General features: G+C 36.4%; 1 protein-coding gene across 4 annotated transcripts in view; it reads right to left on the bottom strand.

The window, feature by feature from the left end:
- Nucleotides 1-210: 210 nt before the first annotated feature.
- The window catches only part of LRRC49 (leucine rich repeat containing 49), a 172,250-nt gene continuing 146,983 nt past the window's right edge, over nt 211-25,477 (bottom strand). For 3 of the 4 annotated variants that reach the window (XM_027571538.1, XM_027571540.1, XM_027571541.2), the window contains 4 exons: nt 23,361-23,546; nt 20,237-20,346; nt 9,728-9,881; nt 211-877 (listed from right to left, as the gene is read on the bottom strand). In XM_027571538.1, coding sequence (XP_027427339.1) covers nt 674-877; nt 9,728-9,881; nt 20,237-20,346; nt 23,361-23,546 — 654 coding nt within the window. In that variant the 3' untranslated portion in view covers nt 211-673. The remainder of the gene's footprint in view (nt 878-9,727; nt 9,882-20,236; nt 20,347-23,360; nt 23,547-25,477) is intronic. The other variant, XM_027571539.1, reaches the window with a different exon arrangement.

The raw sequence follows: 25,477 nt of genomic DNA, 5'->3' as shown, positions 1-25,477 counted from the left end.
TCTTCCTGCCTCCACTGTACTCATGGTTCATATTTTCTGTCTACAGTGACCCCATGACCCCCTGTGGTGCCCTGAGGATGCATCCCGGGAAGAATGGAGCTTCTTACTACTTACGTGAAGAGAAGGGCTCCCTCTCAGCTAGAGAAGAACATACAATAATATGACACTTCTGACTGGACGAAGGAGGCAAACACACTTTTTTTTTTTTTACTAATTTATTAATAAGTTTATTCTTCACTCATAAAAAAGAAAGTATTTTTGGCTTTGAAATCATGACATAAAATAAAAAGGCAAATAAGTGGAAATTACCAGCTGCAAGTAGGTAGAAGCCACTCATGCTGAAACCTGAGCAAGTACTCCGTGCTTTGGGCTAGAGCAGGGGCGCCAGGCGAAGCGAGAGCTGGAGTCACGGGGCCAGTGCAAACGCCCAGTGAGCTCTCAGGGCCACTTAGTTCCCAGAGGTTGTTTGGTTAGCTTACATAGGAAGTCAATCCTCCCTTCCCTCTCTCTCTCCTTCCTTCCTCACCTTTAACTACGGGAACAGTAGGCAATAGTGCTTTGATGCTAGGCTTTCTAGTTTGTAGGATAGTGTTGTTTCAACATGTTTAACCTACTTGTTTTCAACCTTCAAAAACACAAAACTGCTAAAATCAACTGTAACTAAAAGCCATTTCTATTTTTGGTCAGTTATCTGCTGTAGGCAAAGCTTCATGTAGGAATTTTTATTGCGGATTTCTATGACTGCGTCCCTAACAAGCTCAATGAACATCTGCGGCCAAAGCTTCTGCAGAGCCTCGTTTTTCATGTTGATTTCCGTGGCTTCCTTCACAAGGTCCTCCATATACATCTTGCAGAATTTCTTTTTTTCCTTTATTTCCTGTTAAAAAAAGAAAATTTTGCATTGAATCATAGTTAATCCGAGAGCCAAAGGAACAATTAGCTGAACCAGAGTAACATGAAAGTGTCTGTTCTGAGCTTCACCCTTCAGAGCAGGAGTACTTTCCTTAGACACTCTTGACACAGAGCTTTGCTTGAGTAAAGACAGCAACAAGGAGCTCTCTACTTCCCAGTCCACTCCTACCTCTATTAGACAGCTCTGCTAGCAGATGTTTCTTTACTGGAATCACCCGGATCATAACTACTATTTCCCTGTTGGTAGACTTTCTCCTTTCTCAGTTAAGGGAGTTTAGCTGACGCAAGACAGATGAATGCACAGCTTCGTGGCTTCAAGTGGTATGTGTATCAGGGCACTGATACTGACAATCTTAGTTGGTATAAGGTTAGTTAATATCCATACACATACATGAAATACCATACTCTGAATTCAGTCTGTATGTTAGGAAAACTAATGGCACTACACTGATTCATTAGCCTAGACCATTTGGACAAAGTTGGGGAGGAGTGTACAAGAAGGAAGAGGAAACATACATAAGCCTGGGACCCAGAACTTGGCCTTGAGAGAAACAATGCTCTCACTCAACGTCTGGGTCTGGAAGTCTACAAATGAAAAATCTGGGTCCAAAACACAACAGGGGAAGTTCTGGGCCTAAAGCTATTCAGGCACTGGGCCCCCATTTCACCCTAGAGGTTGAAACAAAACCAAATGTTCAATAGAAGAATTCAACATTTATGTTGGCTATTAATACTTGTGAGGAGGATCAAGGCATGATGATGAAAAGTGCCATAATATATATGGAAAAATTAATGGAATAGATCAGACAATCAGAATTATAAGAAAGCAATTCACATCAATGAAGGAGGAAAGAAATAATAAATGTCAATGAGACAATAGGTTTAACTTCTGGGAAAAGAATCCATTGAAACCTCCAACTCAGGTCAAAATACCAAAATAATTTCAAGATGAATTAAAGAGTTAAATTTAAATATCAACAGATATTGTCATTAAAATTATACTTATAAAGACTTGTAATAACAAGGAAAACACCTTACAATGTTAAATGGAAAAATGAAAATACAAAATAAAATTTTGGTAGAGGTTGCGTTGTACACATGTATGTATTCGTCAAAACTTAGCAGTTATACACCTAAGACTTGTATATCATTGTATATGAGTTTTACCCCAAAAGAAGAAACTATACCAAATATTGACCTCTGATTAACGATACGCATGTTGATTTACTTAGGAAGAAGCATGTTAATGTCTGCAATTGCTTTGAAGTGAATTAAAAAATATAAGGTGGATTGATGATGAATAGATGTATAGATATGGGACAAAGCAAGGACACTACAGTACAAAGTTAATAGCAGAATCTAGGTTTGGGTGTATGGGCATTTACTGTAAAATTCTTTCAACTTTGCTATATGTTTGAAATTGTCATAAAAAGTTAGAAAAAGTATAAAGAAAATTATTGGGAGAAAATATACTGAAGTATCATTAAGATTGCCTTTGAGTTGTGAAACCATGAGTTTTTTCCTCTTTTTTTCTATTTCTCTTCCTTTTCCACATTTTTACAATTTCTAAAACAACAAAACATATTTTAGATTCTTGATTAATGTAAGTTAATGATGAGTCCCAATTGTCACTAACTTTCCCCAACAAAGGCATATTTTGGAAATTTTCTTATGACATACAAGATTTCTCTAAATAATCACTCACCATTCAGGGGTCAACATGCCGACCTGATTTAGTTCATGCGCTAAAAACAGCTGGTCATGAGTTGACCTCGCATAAAAAAATGTACAGATTGTGATGGGCGATAAATAACAAGTGGTTCCAGCTGGCTACTACTCTGATGAACCTAACTTTCTTTAACTCTGAAATATGGTCTGGGACTTAGTCACCTGCACTAAGTTAGCTTGTTGACGAGAACAGCATAGAGCTGTTCCCTTTTAACACTCAGTAAATCTGGGCTACACAGGGACTACCAGGGAGAAAGACAAGTGTGAATCTAAAGCGACCAACGAGCAATATTTTACAACGTGCAATACATTTACACAAATAGAAGGCACACAGCATATTTAGTGAATGCCTCTTTTATACATTGCTGAGTTTCTTAAAACACAATTTTGTGTTATTTATTTATTTAGTTTAAAAGTGAGGGGGAGAGGAAGAGGGAGAGAGAGAATCTTAAGCAGGCTCCACTTGCAGCGCGAGCCTGATTGCAGGGCTCCATCCCACAACCCCGAGATCATGACCTGAGCTGAAATTAACAGTCTTGACACTTACCTGATTGAGCCACCCAGGCACCCCACAATTTTGAGTTTTTTAAAAAAGAAAGTCCTAGCAGTAAGACTGGAAAATTTTTATAATAAGAATAACGAAAATATAAAGAATTTTTAAAATGATGTATTTTCTTAAGTAATTTATACATAATATAAACTTTTTGTTAATTGGCATAGTGCAATTTTTGGTGCTTTAAAATTTCTTGCTATAGCTCCTTCCATTACTTCTTTATAAACATGTTGCTACAGAATTGCATCTGCCATAATAACCCCTAATTCAGTAACTGTTGGAAAGGAGTTTTACTTCATCATTTCTTCTCTCATCCAAGCCAATTACTCCCATCTCCATGAAGCATACTCTAAACTCATCAGGTATCTGCCAGGACGACTCACTCTGCCTGTCCAGAACGATCCCATTAAAAGCACGTTAGAGATACCTCTCTTGCCCTGACCCGTCAAGGAGTTATTGCTCTTTGAATAATGCTTTTTCCATTCTCAAATGCCTTCATATACTTATTTTTTTCCTATCCCACAATATCCCTGTGGGGTTCATAAAGCAAGTATTGTACAAGTTCAATCCTGATGAGATGAACTCTGTACAATATTATTTCATTGAACTGAAACTTTGTGGTCATGAAGATGGTTTGGGAAAAAAAGTAAGTCAAAGGTGGGATCTGTTGTGGACCGATTTTAGCTATCATGGTTCTTGTACTGGGGTACAATCCATAATCTCCATCTCACAAATGTGAAACGAAGGTCAACAGAAGTTGAGAGACTTGCTCAGGATTACACATTATCTACTAATACTTACCCGGAGAAAACTCTAATCTAGTCTTTGAAGGACGTGCAGCCTAGGTGGAGAGATGGCCTACACATATGAAAAGCTAACTAAAAAATATTAAACAGTAACTAAGGGCTGAATGAGATGTTTAGACAGCAAATCTAATCAGTGTTCAGAAAGAGAGAGCCCTTTGTAGTCAGGAAGACTTCAGAAAGTGGCATGACAGACTCTGAAAGAGTCCAAGGTCAGTAATCAGGAGGTCTGAGTTCTAGAGGCAGCTCGGTCAGTAACTCACTGTGTGATCTTGAGTAGTTCATCTGAGTCTCCAGTTTTCCTCATCTGTCTAAGAACAGGACTGGAATCATTAGTCCCTTTCAGCTCTCTGACTCTACATCCATCTTAGATCTTTTTTAAAATGAGTCAGGAGCATGGATGAGCAGCTACCAAGCAACAGATTTATACATGTTGTACATATAATTATACATGTCATATGTATAATGGAAGGGTCTGCTTCGCCTGATTTGTGAGGAACTCACTACAATTAATTCCCTCAACAACTCAGTATACACCGAAGAGACTGACTGAGCACTCTATTCTGCAGTGACTTAAATATTTTTCAAGAGGTGAGGAGCATGGTCTAAGTGAAGGAAAGCTAGACTGTAAGTCAAGAGAGTGATTAAGGAACTAGGGCGAGGTCTTTCACGTAATAAGTGGTAGAATCAGGGGCTCAGATCCAGGTCTCCTAGTGGCTGAGTGTTCTTTCTAAAATATTACGTGGTTCAGATTCCTTCTCCCTTTGACATTTCTCAAAACAGGAGTCAACATTCCCTGTCCTGACTTTTTGATTGCTTATTTACTGCTCAAACCACTTTGAGACATTGCTTATATGACTCCGCTGAAATGACTCCTGTTTTAAACAAACAAACAATGATCTTGATTGTCAAATTTATTTTTTTTCTCCTGGTTTGTGCCCTTCGGGTGTTAGAAAATCACAGTCTAGTCAATCAAGGTCATAAAGATTTTCACCTACTTTTTCAATGAAAACTTTAAAGTTTTGCTTTTCGTACTTGGGTTTTCATTTGATCTGGAGTTAATTTTTGTTAAATTTTGTTGTATGGTGAAGTAAGGGTTCAATATGTACTTCTGATTTGATATTCAATTTCCTCAGTACCATTTATTAAATTGTCTGCACTAATCGGTAATACCTCCTATCTGTATCCCCATATACGTGGGATATATGTATTTCACATACATGGGATAGCTCTGGTTCTCTTTTGTTCTCAGGTCTCTTTGTCTATTCCTACACTGCCTTAATTACTACAGCTTTACAACAATACTTGATACCTGGTGAGGCAAGTTCTCCCCACTTTTACTCTAGCGTATTTTAGGTTCTTTGCTCTATCAGATAACTGTTGGATCAGCTGGTGACATTCTACAATAACCCTGTCCAAATTTTGATTAGAACTGCCTTATATTTATGGATGGATTCAGGAAGACTCTTTCCCATATAGGACGTTCCTGTCCTTGAACATGAACTATCTATTTAGTCTTCTTCCATGTTTTTTCAATAAAATTACGTAATTTTCTCCATAGAGGGCTTATACATATTTTATTGCTATTTATACCTATACAGTATTTGTTGTTACAGTAAATGGTATATTATGTTAAATTTATTTTTAAATAGGTAGCATACCCTGTATTGGGTTGTCAGCCCCTTTTCTTACTGATTTCTAAAAGTTCTTTATCATTTAGGAAGATTAGTTGTAAACCATCTTTTCATTTCTTTTTTGTCTTTGCTTATTCTATCCCCCTGAAGGTCCTTTTCATGCCAGTGCCACATATATATTTTCCTGGATTTCTTGAAAAACCTTTATACTTTGATTATAAACTTTAAAATCTCTGACCCATTTGGAATTTATGTGATGTGAGATATAATGTCTGAATCTAGCTTTTTTTTTTCCCCCCTCTGTTCCCTAATTATTCCTAAATCATTTATTGGATAGTCCATGTGACTTGAGATACTTCTTTATCATATAATAAGTTCTCTTTTGCATTTGGATGTACACTTGAATTTTCCATTCTATCCCATTAGACTATCTCTTTATGGCCATCCTGTTTGAATTGATACGACTTTATAATATACCTTAATACCTAGTAGTGCGAGTATTCTCAATATTCTTCCTTTTCAGAGTTTTTATGCTTATTTTCCCACATGTACCATAGGGTTAACTTGTCTCAAAAAACCCTCAATGAAAATTTTTGGCATTTTTATTGATAGCATATTAAATTTTTAAATTAAGGAAAACTGACGTTTTGCTTTAGATCCTTCTTATCCAAAGCATGGTAAGTTTTTCCATTTGTATAAATCTTTCGTGTGCTTCGTTAATGTTTTAAAGCTTACTTCACAGAAATCATGCGCATTTATTAGTTATTATTAGGGGTTTCATCTTTTTGTGTTACTGCTGTGAGTTGGGTCTTTTCTTTTTGGTTGTTATTTACTTACATGGAAGCTGTTGATTTCTACTCCATTACTGAATTTTTTTATAGCTTTTATAGATTCTCAACTAATTATCTTGGGATTTCCAGAGATTCAACACTATTGTCTGCAAGTAGTAAGTTCACTCCTTTCCGCAACTTTCAAGTTACCACTAATCTCTTTCTCTTGCCTTTTTGCATTGTCTGTATCAACAAATGATAATGGCGATATTGGACACCCCTGTCTTGAAGCTGACTTCAGTGATGCATTAGGGTTCTATTGCTGTGCAGCACATTACCTCAAACTTGGTGGCTTAAGACAACACATTTCTATCATCTCACAGGTTCCAAGCATCAGGAGGCCAGGCACAGCTTAGCCGGGTGCTCTGCTCAGGATGTCACAGGGCTGTAGTCAAGGTGTCAGCCAAGCAGTGTTCCTTTCTGAAGCTTGGGTCCTCTTCTAGACCCAGGTGGTTGTTTGAACAGAACTCAGTTCCTTGCAGTTGTAGAACTGAAGCCCCATTTTCTTGCTGGCTGCCAGCAGGGGGCTGCTGTCAGCTCCTAGAAGCTTCTGGTAGTTCTTGGCCATGCACCCTCGCACATGGTGGCTTACTTCGTCAAGGCCAGCAGTAGTCTGAATCCTCTTTTAAAGGACCTGGTCAGACTCACCCAGGATAATCTCCCTTTCCATTAACTCAAAGCCAACTGACTAGACCTTAATTATATCTGCAAAATCCTTTTACCCTTGCCATGATTCCACTGGTAGAAGCAAGTCACATGTTTTACTGCCACTGAAGAGAGGGATGCCAGGGTGTGGGAATCATGGAGGACATCTCAGTCAGAATTCTGTCTACCATTAATGCTAATGTTTCTAGAGTTTCCCCATCAAGCGTGACACTTCCTATTCAAATTCTATTTATCCTATTTGTTGATTTTAAAAAATTAAGGATGGATGTTGAATTGTGTGAAACACCTTTTCAATGTCTAAAGAAACAATCACCACTTTTCACTTGAGATCAACCAATCTACTGATAGGAATCTTCCTTGCATTGCTAGCATAAACTACACTTGGCTGTAACATTTTGTTATTCATTTAATGTTCTGCTGTAGTCTCCTTGATACTCCGCCTCCTTTTTTAAAGGATTTTTGCATCATTAATATTCTTAGGTTTTTGGTCTGGCTTTTCTTTTTCTGTGCCAATCCTGGCAGGTTTTAGATTTAATGTTATGATGTCTGCCTTATAAAAAATGGAAAAGTTTCCTTCTTTTGCAGTACTCTTGCACAATTTAAAAATCACTGGAATTGTCTGTTCTTTTAAAGATTGGTTGATTTCTCTGTGAAATTGTTCTCGTTTCGCATACAGCTCTTTGCTATTTTTCTAAATTTCTTTTATTGAAATTAGTATTAACTTTTGGCTCACGGAGCTGAATTGCTTCAAGAAGACAAAGACTCACAATCCTGTCGTTTTGGCTTTCATTTTCCTCCTCTGGCCACATCAGAAAGCCCCTACTGGGCAAAGATTAAATTCCATCCTTTCACACAGCCCTCTTACTACCTTTCTAGTCTCTTCTTTTAACACCATCTACCTCAGTCTCTGTGCTTCTGAAGAGTGAACTGCGCATAGCTCCTGGCTCTCTCCTTGTCTTTTTATGCTTCTGTGCCTGTTACTCATACTGTGCTATTCCTCAGAATTGCCCTTTTCCCTTTGCATACAGCTCCATTTTATCATTTAAGACTGTTATTAGGAAGCTTCTTCTCTGGAAAGCCTCCCTTGACCTGGATAAGATAACCCTCCTATACTCTCTTGACATACTGATTTCTAACCATCCCTGTGTATGTCTATCTCCTCCGTTAGGATGTGAGACCTGTGAGGGTAAGGACAGTAACTTCTTACAGCCCAAGTAATGTATGTGACAGGTGTTTAACACATGATTTTTGAATGAGTGAAAGCATGAATGTGGGGGTTGGGGAGGATTTCAAGGTATTGACTTCAAGCATTTGAAGAGTTTTCAGGAGAAAGAAATGAATTCTCTTTTCTACATAAGGTGGTACTTGGGTCATGAATTAAAAGTTATTAGGAGGCAGATTTCAGCGACACGTGAGTAAGAATTTTTTCACCAATGGAATTGTTCAGTGATAAAGAGCTACCTCATGAAGGAGTAATTTTTGTACTAGAAGAATTTGAAGCAGAATCTGAACATCTTCTAGGATGTTATAAAAATATCAATTGCATTGAGTTTTCAAGGTATTTTCAAGCTGTAATCCTTAGAGCCCCTGTGGGTTTCGAAGAGATGCTTCAGGACTGGGGGAGAGATGAGGAGAAAGGAAAAGAATAGACAATCCAGTCAAATGAAGCTCTGAAGCCTCCTTTCCCTTAATAGCAACAGTTGCTCGGCTGTTTTTGCTTTGTTTTGACATACTGGGTTTCAGCTATAATATGGTTTGAATAAAGAGTCCCGTGGCTTTTAAAAAACATCTGAAAACCACTTGCTTGGCCATTTCACTGCCATATATATATATATATATATAAACTGTGTGAGTTATATAAATATAACTCACGGTGCCTTGCACGTCAGTTAAAGATGTTCAGTCAGTGAGTGCTCCCTGCTCTGTCTGTCTTGCTCTTTTGCCCTTCAGTCCCCTCAAAATCTCTTGCAGAATCTTCACATTCTATTATTATTTAGAGGATTTGTTTCTTCAGCTTTCTTAGGAGTTCCACCAGGCCGGCACTGCATGCTTTTCTTCTTTGTAGCTCCTGTGGCACCCTAACATTGTATTCCTCCAATAAACCTCTGAATACAAAGAAGTAAAGAATTAGTTCCAGCTTTTCTGGCTAAGCAGCTACAGTGGAAACAGGATAGGTTAAAATGACATCACACGATTAAGGACGCAGAAGTTAATGGTGTAGGAGAATGAAAGCAGTGAATGAGAACATCAAGGACACAACCCAACATGGGCCAGTTAAGTATTCACAGCAAGCCTGTATCTCTTGTCTTAATTCAGACAGATCAGAACGCTTGGTCCACTTTGGTCTAAATTTTTGGTACAGATTTCTTTGGAACATTTTTTTCTGCTGAAATAAAGATATTGGAACTATGGACTCTACTTCTTCCTAACGCCATGGTGCCTACTGTCTCCAGCTGTACATAACATAAGGCTGGCTAACTTTCCAGGACACAAACATGTTATGTTTCTATATGATTAAAGGGAGAAATATATAACTGCCAAGTCCCATGCCAGGTGGGAGATATCCAGGCACCAGATCCCAAAGACTGATGGTGGTTTTACCTCTAGCCTTTCGTTATAAACGTCTCTCGTGGTATAATTTAGCATAGCACGGTTTGTGTTTTCTCCTACAAGTCTTTTGCTATCGTTGTTTTCTTCATTGACAAGACCAGGTTTTTTTCCTTTGGTTTCTAGCAGATACCGGAATTGTTTCTTTCTGTAGAAAGACAGTCAAGAGATATAGAGTTATCAATGAGATTTATTAAAATGTGTCTACTTTTTGTTGACTTTCAAGGGAACCATATGCTCTTTGGAATGTCTGTTTTATGAGTTTGAGTTATTTATTTGAACTCAGTTCAATACCCCAATCTTTCTACTAATTAAGCTAGTCAACCCAAATTCTTTTGTTTTACAACTACCAGTCATCAACATAAACATGTCTCAACCATTTCTAAAGTGAACAAACTCTACCTTAAAGAAATCAATACAAAATTTAAAAATCACAGAGCACAAAACAGCCCAATTAAAGAGTAGTAGGCCAAACTTTTTTTTTTTTTTTAAGATTTTATTTATTTATTTGACCAAGAAAGAGCACGCAAGCAGGGGGGAACAGCAGGCAGAGGGAGAAGCAGGCTCCCCACAGAGCAGGGAGCCCAGTGCAGGGCTTGATCCCAGGACACTGGGATCATGACCTGAGCCAAAGGCAGACGCATAACAGACTGAACCACCCAGCCACCCTAGGCCAAACTTTCTAAGTCATTATCTTCCGTAAAACATATATTACCTCTTATAAATCACACAAATAGTTCGTGATTCCATTATGCAGCTCAGTAGTATTACTCACAGTTAGAAAATGGAATGGGATACTGGTTTAACTTTAGGCAAAACCAAAATAAACAAAACCTAAAAACCTCCAAGCGTTAGCATATTGGGGCAAGATCCTAGTAGGAGGTAAATAATGAAACTGGAAACTTCATTTGATTATGAAGAACATCAACAGTGTTTAGAGCATCACTGGCAGACCCATAAGCCTAGGCAGAGAACTGCAACTCATCTCCCGTGAAAGTTGATTTCTGGTTTCCACCAGACTTAGGGTGTCTCTAAGTGAAGGGGTATTACTACTTTACTATAAACCAAACGAAAGATTAGGAAGAGAAGAAGAATAGCTCTTTTCCCTTTTCTAATTTAAAAGCATAAAACAGCAATTTTAGGGTGCTTGGGTGGCTCAGTCATTAAGCATCTGCCTTCGGCTCGGATCATGATCCCAGGGTCCTGGGATTGAGCCCCATATCGGGCTCCCCGCTCCGCGGGAGGCCTGCTTCTCCCTCTCCCACTCCCCTGCTTGTATTCCCTCTCTCACTGTGTCTCTCTCTGTCAAATAAATAAAATCTTTTAAAAACAAACAAACAGCAATTTTAGAAGTTTTAAGGAGTACACATTTTGAAAAGTATAAAGAAATAGATAAAAATCACCCATAAATCTATAGCTCATAAATCTATATAAATCTATAACATTGTTCACGTTCAACTTTTTTTTTTGCAGGTTTTTTCTACGAATTTTTGTAGAAAGTCAAGATCATACTCTACATCCAATTTTGTACACTTGTTTTCATTCAGTGCTATGTAATCAGCATTTTTCTATGTCATTAAAATTTAATGAATGAATAAGATTCACTTGTGATGTTAATCAATTTCCCTAATCAGGCTCTTGTTTTGGATATTTAGGTAGTATAATTTTCTCACTTTTATAAAGAAAAAAGGGAGTAACATATAGATCTTTACCTGCATTTTCTTTATTGACTTTTTAATTACCAAAGCAATGCATATGTACATTTTATATAACTTATATTAGTCTTTTCAAATAATCAATTTTTCATTAATTCTGTTTTTAATTTTATTTTTTTAGATTTATTTATTTATTTGAGAGAGAGAGAGAGAGAGAGTGCTCTTAAGTAGGGGAAGAGGTGGGGTGGGCAGGGGAGAGAATCCTGAAGCAGACTCCCTGCTGAGTGGTGTCAGATGTGGCGCTCAATCTCAGGAACCTGAGCCCGTGACCTGAGCCAAAACCAAGAGTTGGATACCCAACTGACTGAGCCACCTAGGTGCCCGTGGTTATTCTGTTTTGAATGTCATTATTTCTTTTAACTTCCTTCAGGATTATTTTGCTTTTTTCTTCCTAACTTCTTTATTTTCTTCTCCTGACTTCTTTAGATAAATGTTTAGCTCATTCATTTTCAACCTTTATTCTTTCCTAATACATGCATTTCAAAGGCTAAAACGTTTTCATTTAGCATCATGTAACTTGATTCCACAAGTTTTGAAATGTGGTATTTTTGTTATATTTCAGTTCAAGGTAGTTTCCATTATAAAACTGTCTTTAATCTGCGGGTTATTTAGAAATGTGTTTTGATTTCCAGATATATGGAGATTTCCTGGTTAACACTGAGTAACTGAGTTAAAGCTTAATTGCATTTTGAACAGAAAACATGGGCTATGTAAATCCTTTGAAATCTGCTGATAATTGCCTTATGGATAGTATTTGATCAATTTTTATAAATTTCCATGCATGCTTAAAAAGAATATGTTATTGGGGGCAATGTTCTCTGAAATTAAATCAAATTTGTTAATCATGTTGTTTTAAGTATTTTATATCCTTTTTAAATTAACTACTCAAAAGTATATTAAAACTTCCCACTGTAATGGTGGAGTTGTAGTAATGTCGATTTTTGGTTTATAGGTTTTTAAGGCTATGCTAATAGGTGCATACAAATTAAATTAGCAAATTTATCTTAATATTTCAGATGAACTGAACTTATTATCATTTTGAAATGATCCTCTTTATTTCTAGTATTGCTTCTAACCTTAGTCTATTTAGTCCTCACGGCTACTCTGTTTTTATTTTGGCCAGTACTGATGTTGTTACCTTTTCTCACTTTTTTACTTTTAAACTTTATGTAACTTTATGTTTCAGATGTGTCCCTTGTAAACAACATATAACTGAACTTCATTTTTTTACTCAATCTGACAATCTTTGGCTTTTAACCAGAACACATTTGTATTTTATCATTGATAACACTGATGGTCATAATTACGAGCTCCCTTGAATTCATGCCCTTTACAATGTGATTCTGCAGCTAAGCAGACTACCTCCTGCTTAGACCAGGCCTCAGGAGTCCTTGCATGTTTTCTCTCTCTCTTTAAACCCTGCCTCTCCCATGAAAACAAGCCCAGGCAGATTTCTGGAGCATGAGAGACCAGGTGGAGCAAAGACAACTTGTCCTAAGGCCTCCCTAGACCAGTTTATAGCTGGCCAACTCCCGAACAAGTGAGAGCCCAGGCTAGATCAGCAGAGCTGCCTACCCAACCCATAGGTGACTGCAGATGCATGAGGACCCCAGCTGAAGGCACAGCCATCCAGCTGACTTGCAGACTCAGGGGAGAAAATGACTCTTGTTCTAAGCCACCGACTTTTGGTACAAATGGAATTGCTGATACAATCGTATTTAGGTTAAATCTGACATTTTCTTTTCTTTCAGTTTGACCCACATGTTCTATGTTTCTTTTCTCTTTCTCTTCATTTCCATTTCTCCCCCCTCCTCCTCATTAGTTTAGAAGCTGTACACTCTTTATTCTTTGGTTACCATAGAAATTAGAACATGCACTCTTAACTTACTAACATCTAATCTTAATTACTATAGCTCCTTCCTAGATAATACAACGATCTAAAACACCGTATCTTTATCTACTTCCTCCTACACTACACTATTGTAGCGTAAGTTAATTCTATGTATTTTAAAACCCACAACACATAATTATTGTTACTTTATACAGTAAATGTTCATTTGGCTTTATCCCACAAATTTGGTATTTTCCTTGCTCTTTATTTAGCTCTTCTTGCACCTCAGACCTTCTATCTGGGATCACTTTCCTTCTGCTTAATTACAGGCTTTATAATTTCTTTTAGTGCAGGAATACCGGTGGGAAATACCTTAGCTTTTGTTTTTTATTACTTTGCTTTAAAGTGTCTTTATTTTATCTTCATTCTTAAAAGACATTTTTACCGTGTATAGAAATCTAGGTTTTTGGCAATTAATTTCCTTCAGTACACTGAACATATGTATTATCCTGTCTTCTAACTTCCACTGCTGCTGTTGTGAAGTCAGTTGCTGATGTGCACTCCTTTAAGATAATCTCTTTTTTCCTGGTTGTTTTAGAATTTTTTACCTTTATAGTTGGTGCTCTGCCATTTCACTGTGAGGTGAGTTGGGTAGATTTCTTTTAGTTGAATATATTTGGAATTGATTGAGCTTGTCTAATGTGTAGATTAGTGTATTTCATCAGTTCTAAAAAATTCTTTGCCATTATCTTTATTATGTTTTTTAAGATTTTATTTTATTTGTTTGACAGAGGGAGAGAGAGCACAAGCAGGGGGAGCAGCAGGCAGAGGGAGAAGCAGACTCCCTGCTCAGCAAGGAGCCCAATGTGGGGCTCGATTCCAGGACCCTGGGATCATGACCTGAGCCGAAGGCAGACGTATAACCAACTGAGCCACCCAGGTGTCCCTGCCATTATTTTTAAATATTACCTCTACTGCACCTTCTTTATCTTTTTGAAATTCCAATCAAACATATTTTAAGCCTTTTTACTCATTCTATCTCCAAATTTCTTAACTGCTTTTCCATATGTTCCTTTCTCTTTGTGCTTCATTTGACAAAATTCCCTCTAGCTATTTCCCAAATTACTGATTCTCTTTTCAATTAGGTCTAATTGGCTGTTAAACCTCTTAAGTTTTAATTGTGGTTTTTTTTTTTAAGATTTTTTATTTATTCATTTGTCAGAGAGAGAGAGAGAGCACAAGGAGGGGGAGTGGCAGGCAGAGGGAGAAGCAGGCTCCCCACTGAGCAGGGAGCCCGATGCGGGACTTGATCCCAGGACCCTGGGATCATGACCTGAGAGCTAAAGGCAGATGCTTAACCGACTGAGCCACCTGGGCGTCCCAAGTTTTAATTGTGTTTGTTGTGTTTTTCATTTATAGAACTTCCTTTGGTTTCCTTCCAGATCTGATGGATCACTTTTTAAATTTTCTTGTTGTTTCCAGGTATTTTCAAACTTGACTAATTATACCATGAAATACACTATGCACAGTCGTTTTATAATCCTTAAGAAATAATGCCAAAATCCAAAGTATTTGTGTTGTCACCTCTTCAGTACTTTTATGGAGTTTTCATGTTTTATTTTATCCAAATTTTTGGTTGTTTGTAGTGCAAGGAATTGTCAAAACAACCTAACTTACCATTATTGGAGAAGTCTAGTGTGTTCTCAATGAGAACTTTCAACCTGCACAAACATACACAGAGTAACACTTGAAAACCACCCTTTACTACGCAGGCCCCACCCCTGACGTCCACATCCTATCAGTGTTATCTTCTGAGGTCCCTTTCTATGCCTCGGTATTTATACATATACATTTATTTTGTTGCTTTTAAAAATAACATCAGGTCATAATATAAATGCTCTTTTATGCTTTATTTTATTTAATGAACTACCTGTCTCTGGATCATTTCACATCAGAACAGAAAAACCACTTTAATCTTTTTCTTTCCTTTTTCTTCTTGTCTTACAATGATTGTAATGTACATAGTATCATATAGCTACTACATTCATAGTTTAGAAGTATCACGATTTATTTGGCTTTCCCTATTGTTAGGCATTTAATTACTTTCTAAAGTTGGGTTACTACAAACAATAAAGCAATAACAGCCTGTACATAAGTTTTTTGTGCCCAGGTATGTGCATTTCAATAGGCTATATTCCTTGTACTAGAACTTCTGGGTTGAAAAATATGATAGATATTGCTAAACTACTTCCTTCACAAGCCTGCATCAAGTTACACTTCACCAATAATGTAGAGTGTATATTTCTCTGATTACTAATAAACCCCCAATATTATTAGTTCTTAAATTTTTTAATCAATCTCATTGGCAAAAATGAAATCTCATTGTTTTAATTTTTACTTCTCTGATTACAAGTGAGTTGGATCTTTTCTTACAATAATTGGTCTTTTGTTGTTGTTGTAAAGTTTTTATATCCTTTTCTTTTACTTTCATGTTGATTGTCTTTTTCTAACTAAATTTGTAGGACATCTTAAATCTGTTAAATGTGTTGCAAATACATTCTCCCTGTCTGCTCATGTCTTTTGACTTTATGATGTCTTTTATCATACAAAAGTTCTAAATTTTTGTGAGCTAAATGTGTCAAAACTTTAAAAAGTATTAGAAAGTATAGTAGAATGTTTTGATAAACTTGAGGTGATGAATGCCTTCCTAAGATACAAAATTCATCTTGTTTAGTTTACTGAGAAATCAACAGGGGTGGGGAAAGGGGTTAGCCTGGTTATGGGTATTAAGGAGGGCACGTATTGAATGGAGCACTGGGTGTTATACGCAAACAATGAATCATGGAACACTACATCAAAAACTAATGATGTTAATGTATGGTGATTAACATAACATAACAAAATAAAATTTAGAAAAATACTAAAAAAAACTAAAAAACTAAAAACCAAAAATAAAAATAAAGTTTACTGAGAAATCACACTGGGATTGTTGATTGGAAATTTAATAACTACATGATTTAATTAAAATAGACATTTTTATTAAGCCTCAAAATTCATTAACAATGTACATCTCTCCATTTTTTAGACTTTTTTTTGATTCCTAATTTCACTGTTTACTTCTTAGTTATTTTCTGTCAGGTGGATTTCCTGATATTTTATCATTTTTATTGCCCCTATCAATGGGATACTTTCCTAATGCTATTTTCAAGAATTTATTATTTTAATGAAGAAATGCCAATTATTTTTGTATGCTGATGTAGTGTCTGGTTTCCTTGTTATATATTCTAATTAGTTCTAAAAAAGTTTAATAGTTGAGTTCTTGGATTTTCCTTAGAAAATGGTCTTTTATAAAGAGTCAATTTTTGCTTTTACTAGTCAACTATTGTTCTTTCTAATTTCTTTAAAAGTTGCTTTATCTTTATGAATTTCTTGCCTCCATTTTCTTTTACTTTACTTTGGTATCTTTCTAGCTTCTTAAGTTGAAAGCCTCATTCATTAATTTCTAATCTTTCCTGTTTCCTAACAAGTATATTAAAGATATATCACTTCCTCTCAGTACAGTTTTAGCAACATTCAACAGGCTGTGACACAGTGTGTCCTTATTATCAAATTCATTTATATGTGATTTATAACTTTGGTTTTAATTTATTCTTCAACCCAAAAGAGTTAAAGTACTTTTTTAAATTCCTTTTTAAAAAAGGAATATGATAATAATAATAATAAGAAGAAGAACAAAAACCAAAACAGAAATAAAACCCAAAAAGGTAATTTGAGCAGTCATCTATAAGCATACAGTAAAAAGTAAGCTTTTACACACTTTTGGAACCCTAGTGTCCTCAGTTCAACTTCTAGAGACAGTCATTTTTTTTAAAATCAAATATTTTAAAATTACACAAGGATGTCTTTGAATTCTATATCTCATAAATTGCAGTACACTATACAACCGTCCTATAAGTTCCACTTTTATTTTCTAAGACATCTTACAGACTGTTTCATATCAGAACCTCTATTTTTTGAGTTGCCTCTCATTGGTCTTTTATTAGTTATTTTATGAGAAATTTAGTGGCTTTTATATTTTTGCTATTATAAACACTGGCTGCATTGAAAATCCTTGAACATATACATATATTTGTGCTCATGTAAAAAACTGCTATCTGAAAAAGATTCCTTTAAGCAAAATTACTAAGTCAAAGGGGATATAAAATTACTAAGTCAAAGGGGATATAAATTTAAAATTTGTTAGGTATTGCTAAGAATTGCCTCAACTTACACCACCAACAGTGTATAAAAATTCTGTTTCAACATGCTGTATCCCACCAAACTTTTAGTCTTTCCCCACAAAGTTGTCTCATTGTTTTAAAATTTTCATGTCTATGACTTCGATTGATGCTAAACATCTTTTTTAAGTTTAAAGGCGCTTGTTTTTTATTTTCTGGGAAACTGCTTCTCCTGTTTGTGTTTCCATTTTCAACTGGGTAAAATTTCGGCTCATTATTTTTCTAATTTTATGATATGATTAGAGAAAGTGATCTGTTTGAGTATGTTTTTTGGGAAACATGGGAGATTTCCTTTGAGCTTAATATATGTCCAATTTTTGCAAACATTTCATAGGTATTTGAATAGAATTTGTTTTTGAATTGGGAATAAGAGTCTGGGAATAAAATTATAAATCCATTTATTTGATAAAGTACATTAACTGTGTTATTCAAATCCTCCATATTCTTTTTTTTTTTTTTTTGGTTTATGTGATCTACTGATTAGATTAATATCTATCACAATAACTGTGAATTTGTCAATGTATACTTGTACTTGATGTATTTAGGAGCTTAGTTACATTAAGTTTCATAATTATATTTTTTGGTAGATTGTAGCTTTTGGTCATCAATTCTATTATCACTAATATTAATATTCCCAGATTTGTTTGTTGCTATTGTTGGCGTTTCCCTGTTATATATTTTCATCCCTTTATTTTCAAACTTTATATATTGCTTTCTTCAGGGGTATTTCTCCAAAGACAACATGTAACTCAATTTTAATCCTGATAGCCATTATCTATTAATAGGAGAATTCCATTCATTAATATTTATAACTAACATATTTATTTTTCTTTTTTCTTCCCTTCCAGGCTTTTGTTGATCTTTTGTCTTTTCAGTGGTTTAGAATCTGTACCATCTAGCCTTTCTTCCTAGTATAGCCCTTAAACTTTTAATACACACAGTGAAACATGTATTTTTCCACCAACTTTTGGTGCTAAGTAGTAGTCCCAAGGGGGGGAAAAAAAACTTAGGAAAGTTTAACTTCCTTTCCCTTAGGAATTTCTGGGATTTTTATTTTCAGGTTACTAAATTTTTCCTTATGCATTAATATTTTTGATAACTATATTTTTTAGACTTATATTTTATTTTTATTATTATTTTAATTTTTAATTCCTTAATTATGAGCATATTTTTTAAACTCACATATTAGGGTTAGAGGTCTGTGATCCATCAGTCTTACATAACCCAGCGCTCACCACAACACATACCCTCCCCAATGTCCATTACCCAGCCACCCCATTCCCCGACCCCCTTCCCCTCCAGCAACCCTCAGTTTGTTTCCTAAGATCAAGAGTCTCTTATGGTTTGTCTCCCTCTCTGGTTTCATCTTGTTTCGTTTTTTCCTCTAATTTTTAGTTATTTCCACACCATCAGTTTTTGAATTCAATGCTTCCTATTTCTTGTGTTCACTCTTCATTTTGTAGCAGTCCCTCCTTCAATACTTTTTTTCTCGAGTGATTTTATAGGTTTTTTATGGGATTTAGATTCTACCAATCAGATATACTTGGGTAAGATCTGAAATCAGAACTGAGCTACGTGGGGAAGTAGAGATAGCACACACATACCCGGTTTTTTTTTTTTTTTTTTTTCAGTACAAATTACAAATTTGTAATTGTAAATTCTGCAACCAAGTTCTGGGGAGAGGAGGGAGGAATTCCTGATCCCCCATGTAGTGAAAGTGGTATGATCCTGGAGGCTGCAACTGGGATGAGTCTCCTGTGGGCTGGTTCTGTGGTATCATTCTGGGACTCATTAGGCTGCTTCCCCAACCCTTCTGATGATTTTATAGACAACTAATTCCTTGTATATCAGTCATTTTCTGCCTATTCTAGCCAGAGTGAATTCTCTTATCTATAACTGAATCATGACTGACATAGCATCCTCGACTTCTCTCCTTCCATCCACACACATTTTCTCAGTGTGTTCTATCAGGTTCGTTCTCTTCTAAGTATTTTTCAAATTATCCTCTTCTCCACTCTCACTGTCTTAGTTCATGCCTTCAAAACCTCCCTCCTGGACTATAGTGAGCCTCTTGATTGGTCTCCAGTCCATCCATCTCTTGTCTGTTCAAATAGCAGTCTTTCTAGAATATGTATCTAACCACATGATTGTTGTGCTTAATTACAAAGCACAAGTATTCATTTTTGTTTGGAAAGGACTGCAAAGCTCTTCAAAATCAAACCACTATCTTTCTCGCTTCATTTACTGTCACTATTCACAATTCTATCATGCTCCAATTATAGTAAACTTGTTACAATTCCTTGCACCTTTGCAGATGTCTTTCCCCTATATCCTCTACCTGAAAAACTCCTCCTCATTCCTGAAGAGCTAGATAAAATGTTACCTCCTCTGTGAAGCTTTCCCTTATGTTCTTCCAAAGTGCAGTTGGTCTCTCCTATACTCCTACAGCCCTCTCTGAAATCTGAAACATTCACATTATAACTATTTACATATATCTTTAGATTATTAGCTTATAAACCACATAAGAGCAAGAATTTTGTCTTATTCATCTTTATACCCCAACCCTTTGAAGAGGGCCAGCCACAAGACAAATTTAGGATCAATGTTTGTGGGATGCAAAAGTGGCAGTTAAGAGGTGTGTGGAATGTATTCTATAAAAATGATAGAAATTAAAGATTACCTGGCATCACCCAGAATTGAAATCATACGGTACTGGGGTAACTCGGAAGATGCGACATGTGCTAAGATTCCAAAGAGCCTTTCAGCCATTATCATATCATTCTGCGTCACCTGAAGAGATACAATGGAGAGGTGTCAAAATGACACTGGCGCTAGCTTGATACAATTAACACAATTTCAAAGAAATTTCTAACATATTTTCCTTTAGTCCAGGGAAGTGCCTTCTCTGGGCTGTAAAAGGAGAGTTCTCATTGACATCTCTTTCTTACCTAACTTAACTGAAGTGAAGATGTACAGATGTTGGCTCATGGTGATGGAGGATGACCGAGGTGATGAGTTAGCTCTGACTCAAAGCAATGTTCCCTGAGAATTAGACTTGAGGCAACTTAAATTCTTAATGACTTTTTTTTTTTTTCAGAAATCCTATAGTTTCCTGGAGTAGAATGATTTAGGGGGAAAATTCTCAAGTGTCAATGGAATAGATTCACTTTAATAATGTGTCAAAGGTTAAGCCAAGGTGTCGCTCGTATCTTGCTTCTATAAGAATAACATTGTCCCTTTCTGAGAGACGGAACATTAGATAGGCAAGGATACTCCTGTTCATTCTAAAACTATGTCTACCTTTCTCTCCACAAGGAACTGTCACAGGTATTCTCTGTGAGGGCTTATTCCTATGTTAACCAAGAAGGTACTAAAAGCTGAAAGTGGGACTTGGATTAATACCTGGGCATATTTTCTTTAATATAAGATATGGTTGCTTGCATTTTAAATACTATTAGTTTGCCTATATAACCAGTGGTTCCCAACCAGGGGCCATTTTGGCCCCTAGGGAAACATTTGACAATGTCTGGAGACATTTTTGGTTATCACAACTGGCAGAGGTGAGCTACTAGAATCTAGTGGGTTGAAGCCAGGGATGCCGCTAAACATCCTACATTGCACAGGGCAGCCCCCACAACAAAGCATTACCTGGCCCAGAATGTCAACAGAACTGAGGTTGAGAAACCCTGGTATAGTTAAATTTTGGAACTTAAAAAAATTCATTAATACTAGCTGTAATACACTTCACAGGCATTTTCCAAAAAATAAACCCATAATTCACAAGCATCTTATACACATGACTCAGTGCAATCTCACATTTTCCCTAAGACCTTCAGAGTTAACAAGGCTGCTGTTCCCTCAAATCTTTCCTTTAGCTGATAACTAAGTTGTTTGGTCTAACACAGTCACCTAGTGGCCAGTGCAGGCCACTACTCCATCTTTTCTTCTTGATGCTCACAATTCAAATTTAATTCTACCTCAAGCAATATTATTCTCTCTCATATACAAAGAAAAGTAGGTATATTGTATAATATTACTACATATTGTCAAGGTTGAGATAAGCAGCTTTATTTTAGACTATTTAAATAAAGGGTCAAATATCCCAGGCATTGACATTTTAGGAACTTTAAATCAGAATAAGTTATATTGGTTCTTTCGAATTCTTCTCTATTTTATGTAATTATACTGTACCATTCCTTCCTATTTCAAGGTTCAATCATAATTAATACATCTCTAGTAGTGATCCATGTCTGGGTAAATATACTACTTAGGTTAATGGGGTCAACAGTTTGGCCCTTAATGAAGGAGAATACTCACCCATAGACAAAATAATTATTCTACTTCCAGTCCAGGGGACTAAATACTAGTTCTGATCAATGACTCACAACCTCTCTGGGAAGTGCCAAGAGAATACACAAGAGTACACAAGACTGAACCAAATCTCTTGGGAACTAGCTGGAGAAATTAGTTGTCTGAAGGTTCCAGATTTGTCCTAACATCTTCGACAGATAGCTGATACTGTGGTCCTGAGCCTACCATGGCTGATGCAAATTTCACTTGGCTGCTGTACACTGACCCAGAGATCTCCAGTCTCTTAACACTCTACTAGATTTTTAGAGTGCTAGGCCAGAGGTACTTGTAGTGCATCAGCTGCAGGGAAATACAGTTGCTATTACCACCATGCTGGCAAACTTGGTTACAGCTCATTTTACAATAAGGAGGTCTTCTGAATGTTAAGAGATAATCGTAACAATACTAACAGCATATTAGAGATCTTCTTTCTTTGGAGGATTAATTTAAATTCAGTGCAGGAATTCCACAGGAGAGGAAGAAGCATAATTTCTCTTTTCTTCCAAAATAGTATTTAGAGAACATGGTCTTTGGATAGCAGGGTGATTACCCTTGTGACAAGCTTAGCGAAATCAATCTGAAAAATATCCTTTCACTAATAATATTCCAGGCCCGAGTTATACAGTGCAGGTAATCCACAGGCAGCTGTTACAAACTATTAACAAAGCAGTCCAACCATTTACATATGCTTGTTTTATTTCCTTTTTTTCTCATTTTTACTTTCTTTTTTACCTTTCTTCCTTATTTCTCCTTCTCATCTTTGTAAAATTATTTTTCTTTCCCTGCATACATTCTCTTTTTTTCTCACTTTATTCCTCCCTTCCTCTACCATGACCCTTATCAGCTGATCTTTGGGTATTACTTCCCCATCCTTCTTATGTGTCCGGCAATCTGCAAAACACTTTGAAGAATACAAAGATCACAGTACCTACATAAGTGTTCTTTTTTTTCTTAACTGTCATCCTACCAACATTTTACTTCTCTGAATGTTTACAAACAACAGTAAAAGTATTTGCTCTTCACCATGATTTGGTTACTATTTTTAAAGTCTGTCTAGTGCTTTAGAAGTTTTTTGATGGATGTTTAGCTTTTCAACACTGTAAATGTCAAGATTTGGGGAAAATCCACAATATTTCTCAAAAGTTCTACCATGGTGGGGCGCCTGGGTGGCTCAGTCGTTAAGCATCTGCCTTCGGCTCAGGTCATGATCCCAGGGTCCTGGGATCGAGCCCCGCATCGGGCTCCTTGCTCAGCGGGAAGCCTGCTTCTCCCTCTCCCACTCCCCCTGCTTGTGTTCCCTCTCTCACTGTCTCTCTCTGTCAAATAAATAAATGAAATCTTTAAAAAAAAAAAAAAAAGTTCTATCATGGTGACCAAATTTCCCGACCATTATTATGACTATTTCCCCTAAAAAGGAATATTTTAATTCTACAGTTGACTTATGTTTATCTTACCTCTGTCCCATTTATTTTCTGCATACTAAAATGGCTCAGCCTAAACAGTACATAGTATTTCCAGAGTGTAAAATTGACAACTGGATTTCCTTGAGGATCAATTGTCAACTGGTCGACACGGCGGAGTTGAGCTAGTGCATTAAACTGCTGCAGCATTACAAGATTTGTTTCCTTGAATTTAAGGTGCTGCAATAATAAAACACAAAAAAGAGCTGAACATTGAATTTAACCATCTTAAAAAATTAACATTAAAGCTTCACTGATCATTCCCCAAGAAATCTGTAAACTTTAGGCTTAACTAATATGTTTTCAATTACATTAAATCAACTGAATACTAAATTTACATAATTTTAGTCCATCTGATACATCATTGATGGAATCCATTAATCCACCCAGTATTGAATTCAAAGTGATTTCCCATCTGCAAAGGATGTCCCCCATTTACTAGCAAACTAGGATCCTTAAAATTAAATAAATATACAATAATTCAGACTTTTAGGCATTACAATGATTTTTATATGCTTTACACTGAAATTAAATCTACAAAGGAAAGACTAGAAATAAAACTTCCAGAACTTTATAAATACAGGGCTCACAATGCTTCTGAGAAGAATTAATTAGTCACTACTACCTGTATCTTGCCAGTTACTATTCAGGCTAGTTAAACTGGCCATGGGAAAGAAAATCACTGAAACTGAAATGCCTATGCAAGTGTTCTTTCTGTGAAATTGGATGCTCTTTTCTGAACATATTGTCTCCACTTCTATCTATCTTCTTTAGGGAGGATGATGTGGCAAAAGAAAAAGAACTATAAGAGGGCAGGTGAAGGAAATCACTTGGCTAACAGAGAAAAACACAACAATAATAAAAACTCAAGGGAGAACTCAGTTTCTGCAAATACATACTAATAAGTAACATAATAGTACCACAAACAGCTAATTGGAAAAAGCTAATTTCTCAACCTTATTTTTTTTAAATTTTAGGGGCGCCTGGGTGGCTCAGTCCGTTAAGCGTCTGCCTTCGGCTCAGGTCATGATCCCAGGGTCCTGGGATCGAGCCCCACATCGGGCTCCCTGCTCCTCGGGAAGCCTGCTTCTCCTTCTCCCACTCCCCCTGCTTGTGTTCCCTCTCTCACTGTCTCTCTCTCTAATACATAAATAAAATCTTTAAAAAAAATTTTAATTCCAGTATAGTTAACAGTGTTATATTAGTTTCGGATGTACAATACAGTGATTCAATAATTCTATACATTACTCAGTGCTCATCGCGGTAAGGGTACTCTTAATTCCCTTCACCTATTTCACCCACTCCGCCACCCGCCCCCCTCTGGTAACCATCAGTTTCTTCTCTATAGTTAAGAGTCTGTTTTTTGATTTGTCTATTTTTTCCTTTATATATATCACATATATCCTTATATATATCACATATACGTACATCCATACATTGGAATATTATTCAGCCATAAAAAGAAGGAAATCTTGCCATCCCTCTCTCTCTCTCTCTCTCTCTCTCTCACACACACACACACACACACACACACACACACACACACACATATCTGTTCATCTATGGACTGACATATTCTTTATCCATTCATTTGTGGATGGACACTTGGGCTGCTTCCATTGTTTGGCTATTATAAAAAATCCTGCAATAAATATAGGAGTCCATATATTTTTTCAAATTAGTCTTTTCATATTCTTTGAATAAATACCTAGTAGTGCAATTACTAGATAGTAGAGTGGTTCTATTTTTAATTATTGGAGAATCTCCATACTTCCTTCCACAGTGGCTGCAACAATTTGCATTCCCACCAACAGTGTGCAAGGGTTCATTCCTTTCTCTCCACATCCTAGCCAACACCTGTGTTTCCTGTCTTTTTTTTTAATAATTTTTTATTGTTATGTTAATCACCATACATTACATCATTAGTTTTTGATGTACTGTTCCATGATTCATTGTTTGTGCATAACACCCAGTGCTCCACGCAGAATGTGCCCTCTTTAATACCCATCACCAGGCTAACCCATCCCCCCACCCCTTCCCCTCTAGAATCCTCAGTTTGTTTTTCAGAGTCCATCGTCTCTCATGGTTCGTCTCCCCCTCCGACTTACTCC

This window comes from Zalophus californianus, chromosome 6, assembly GCF_009762305.2.
Source record: "Zalophus californianus isolate mZalCal1 chromosome 6, mZalCal1.pri.v2, whole genome shotgun sequence".
NCBI lineage: Eukaryota > Metazoa > Chordata > Mammalia > Carnivora > Otariidae > Zalophus > Zalophus californianus.
This window is presented reverse-complemented; position numbering and strand designations above follow the sequence as displayed.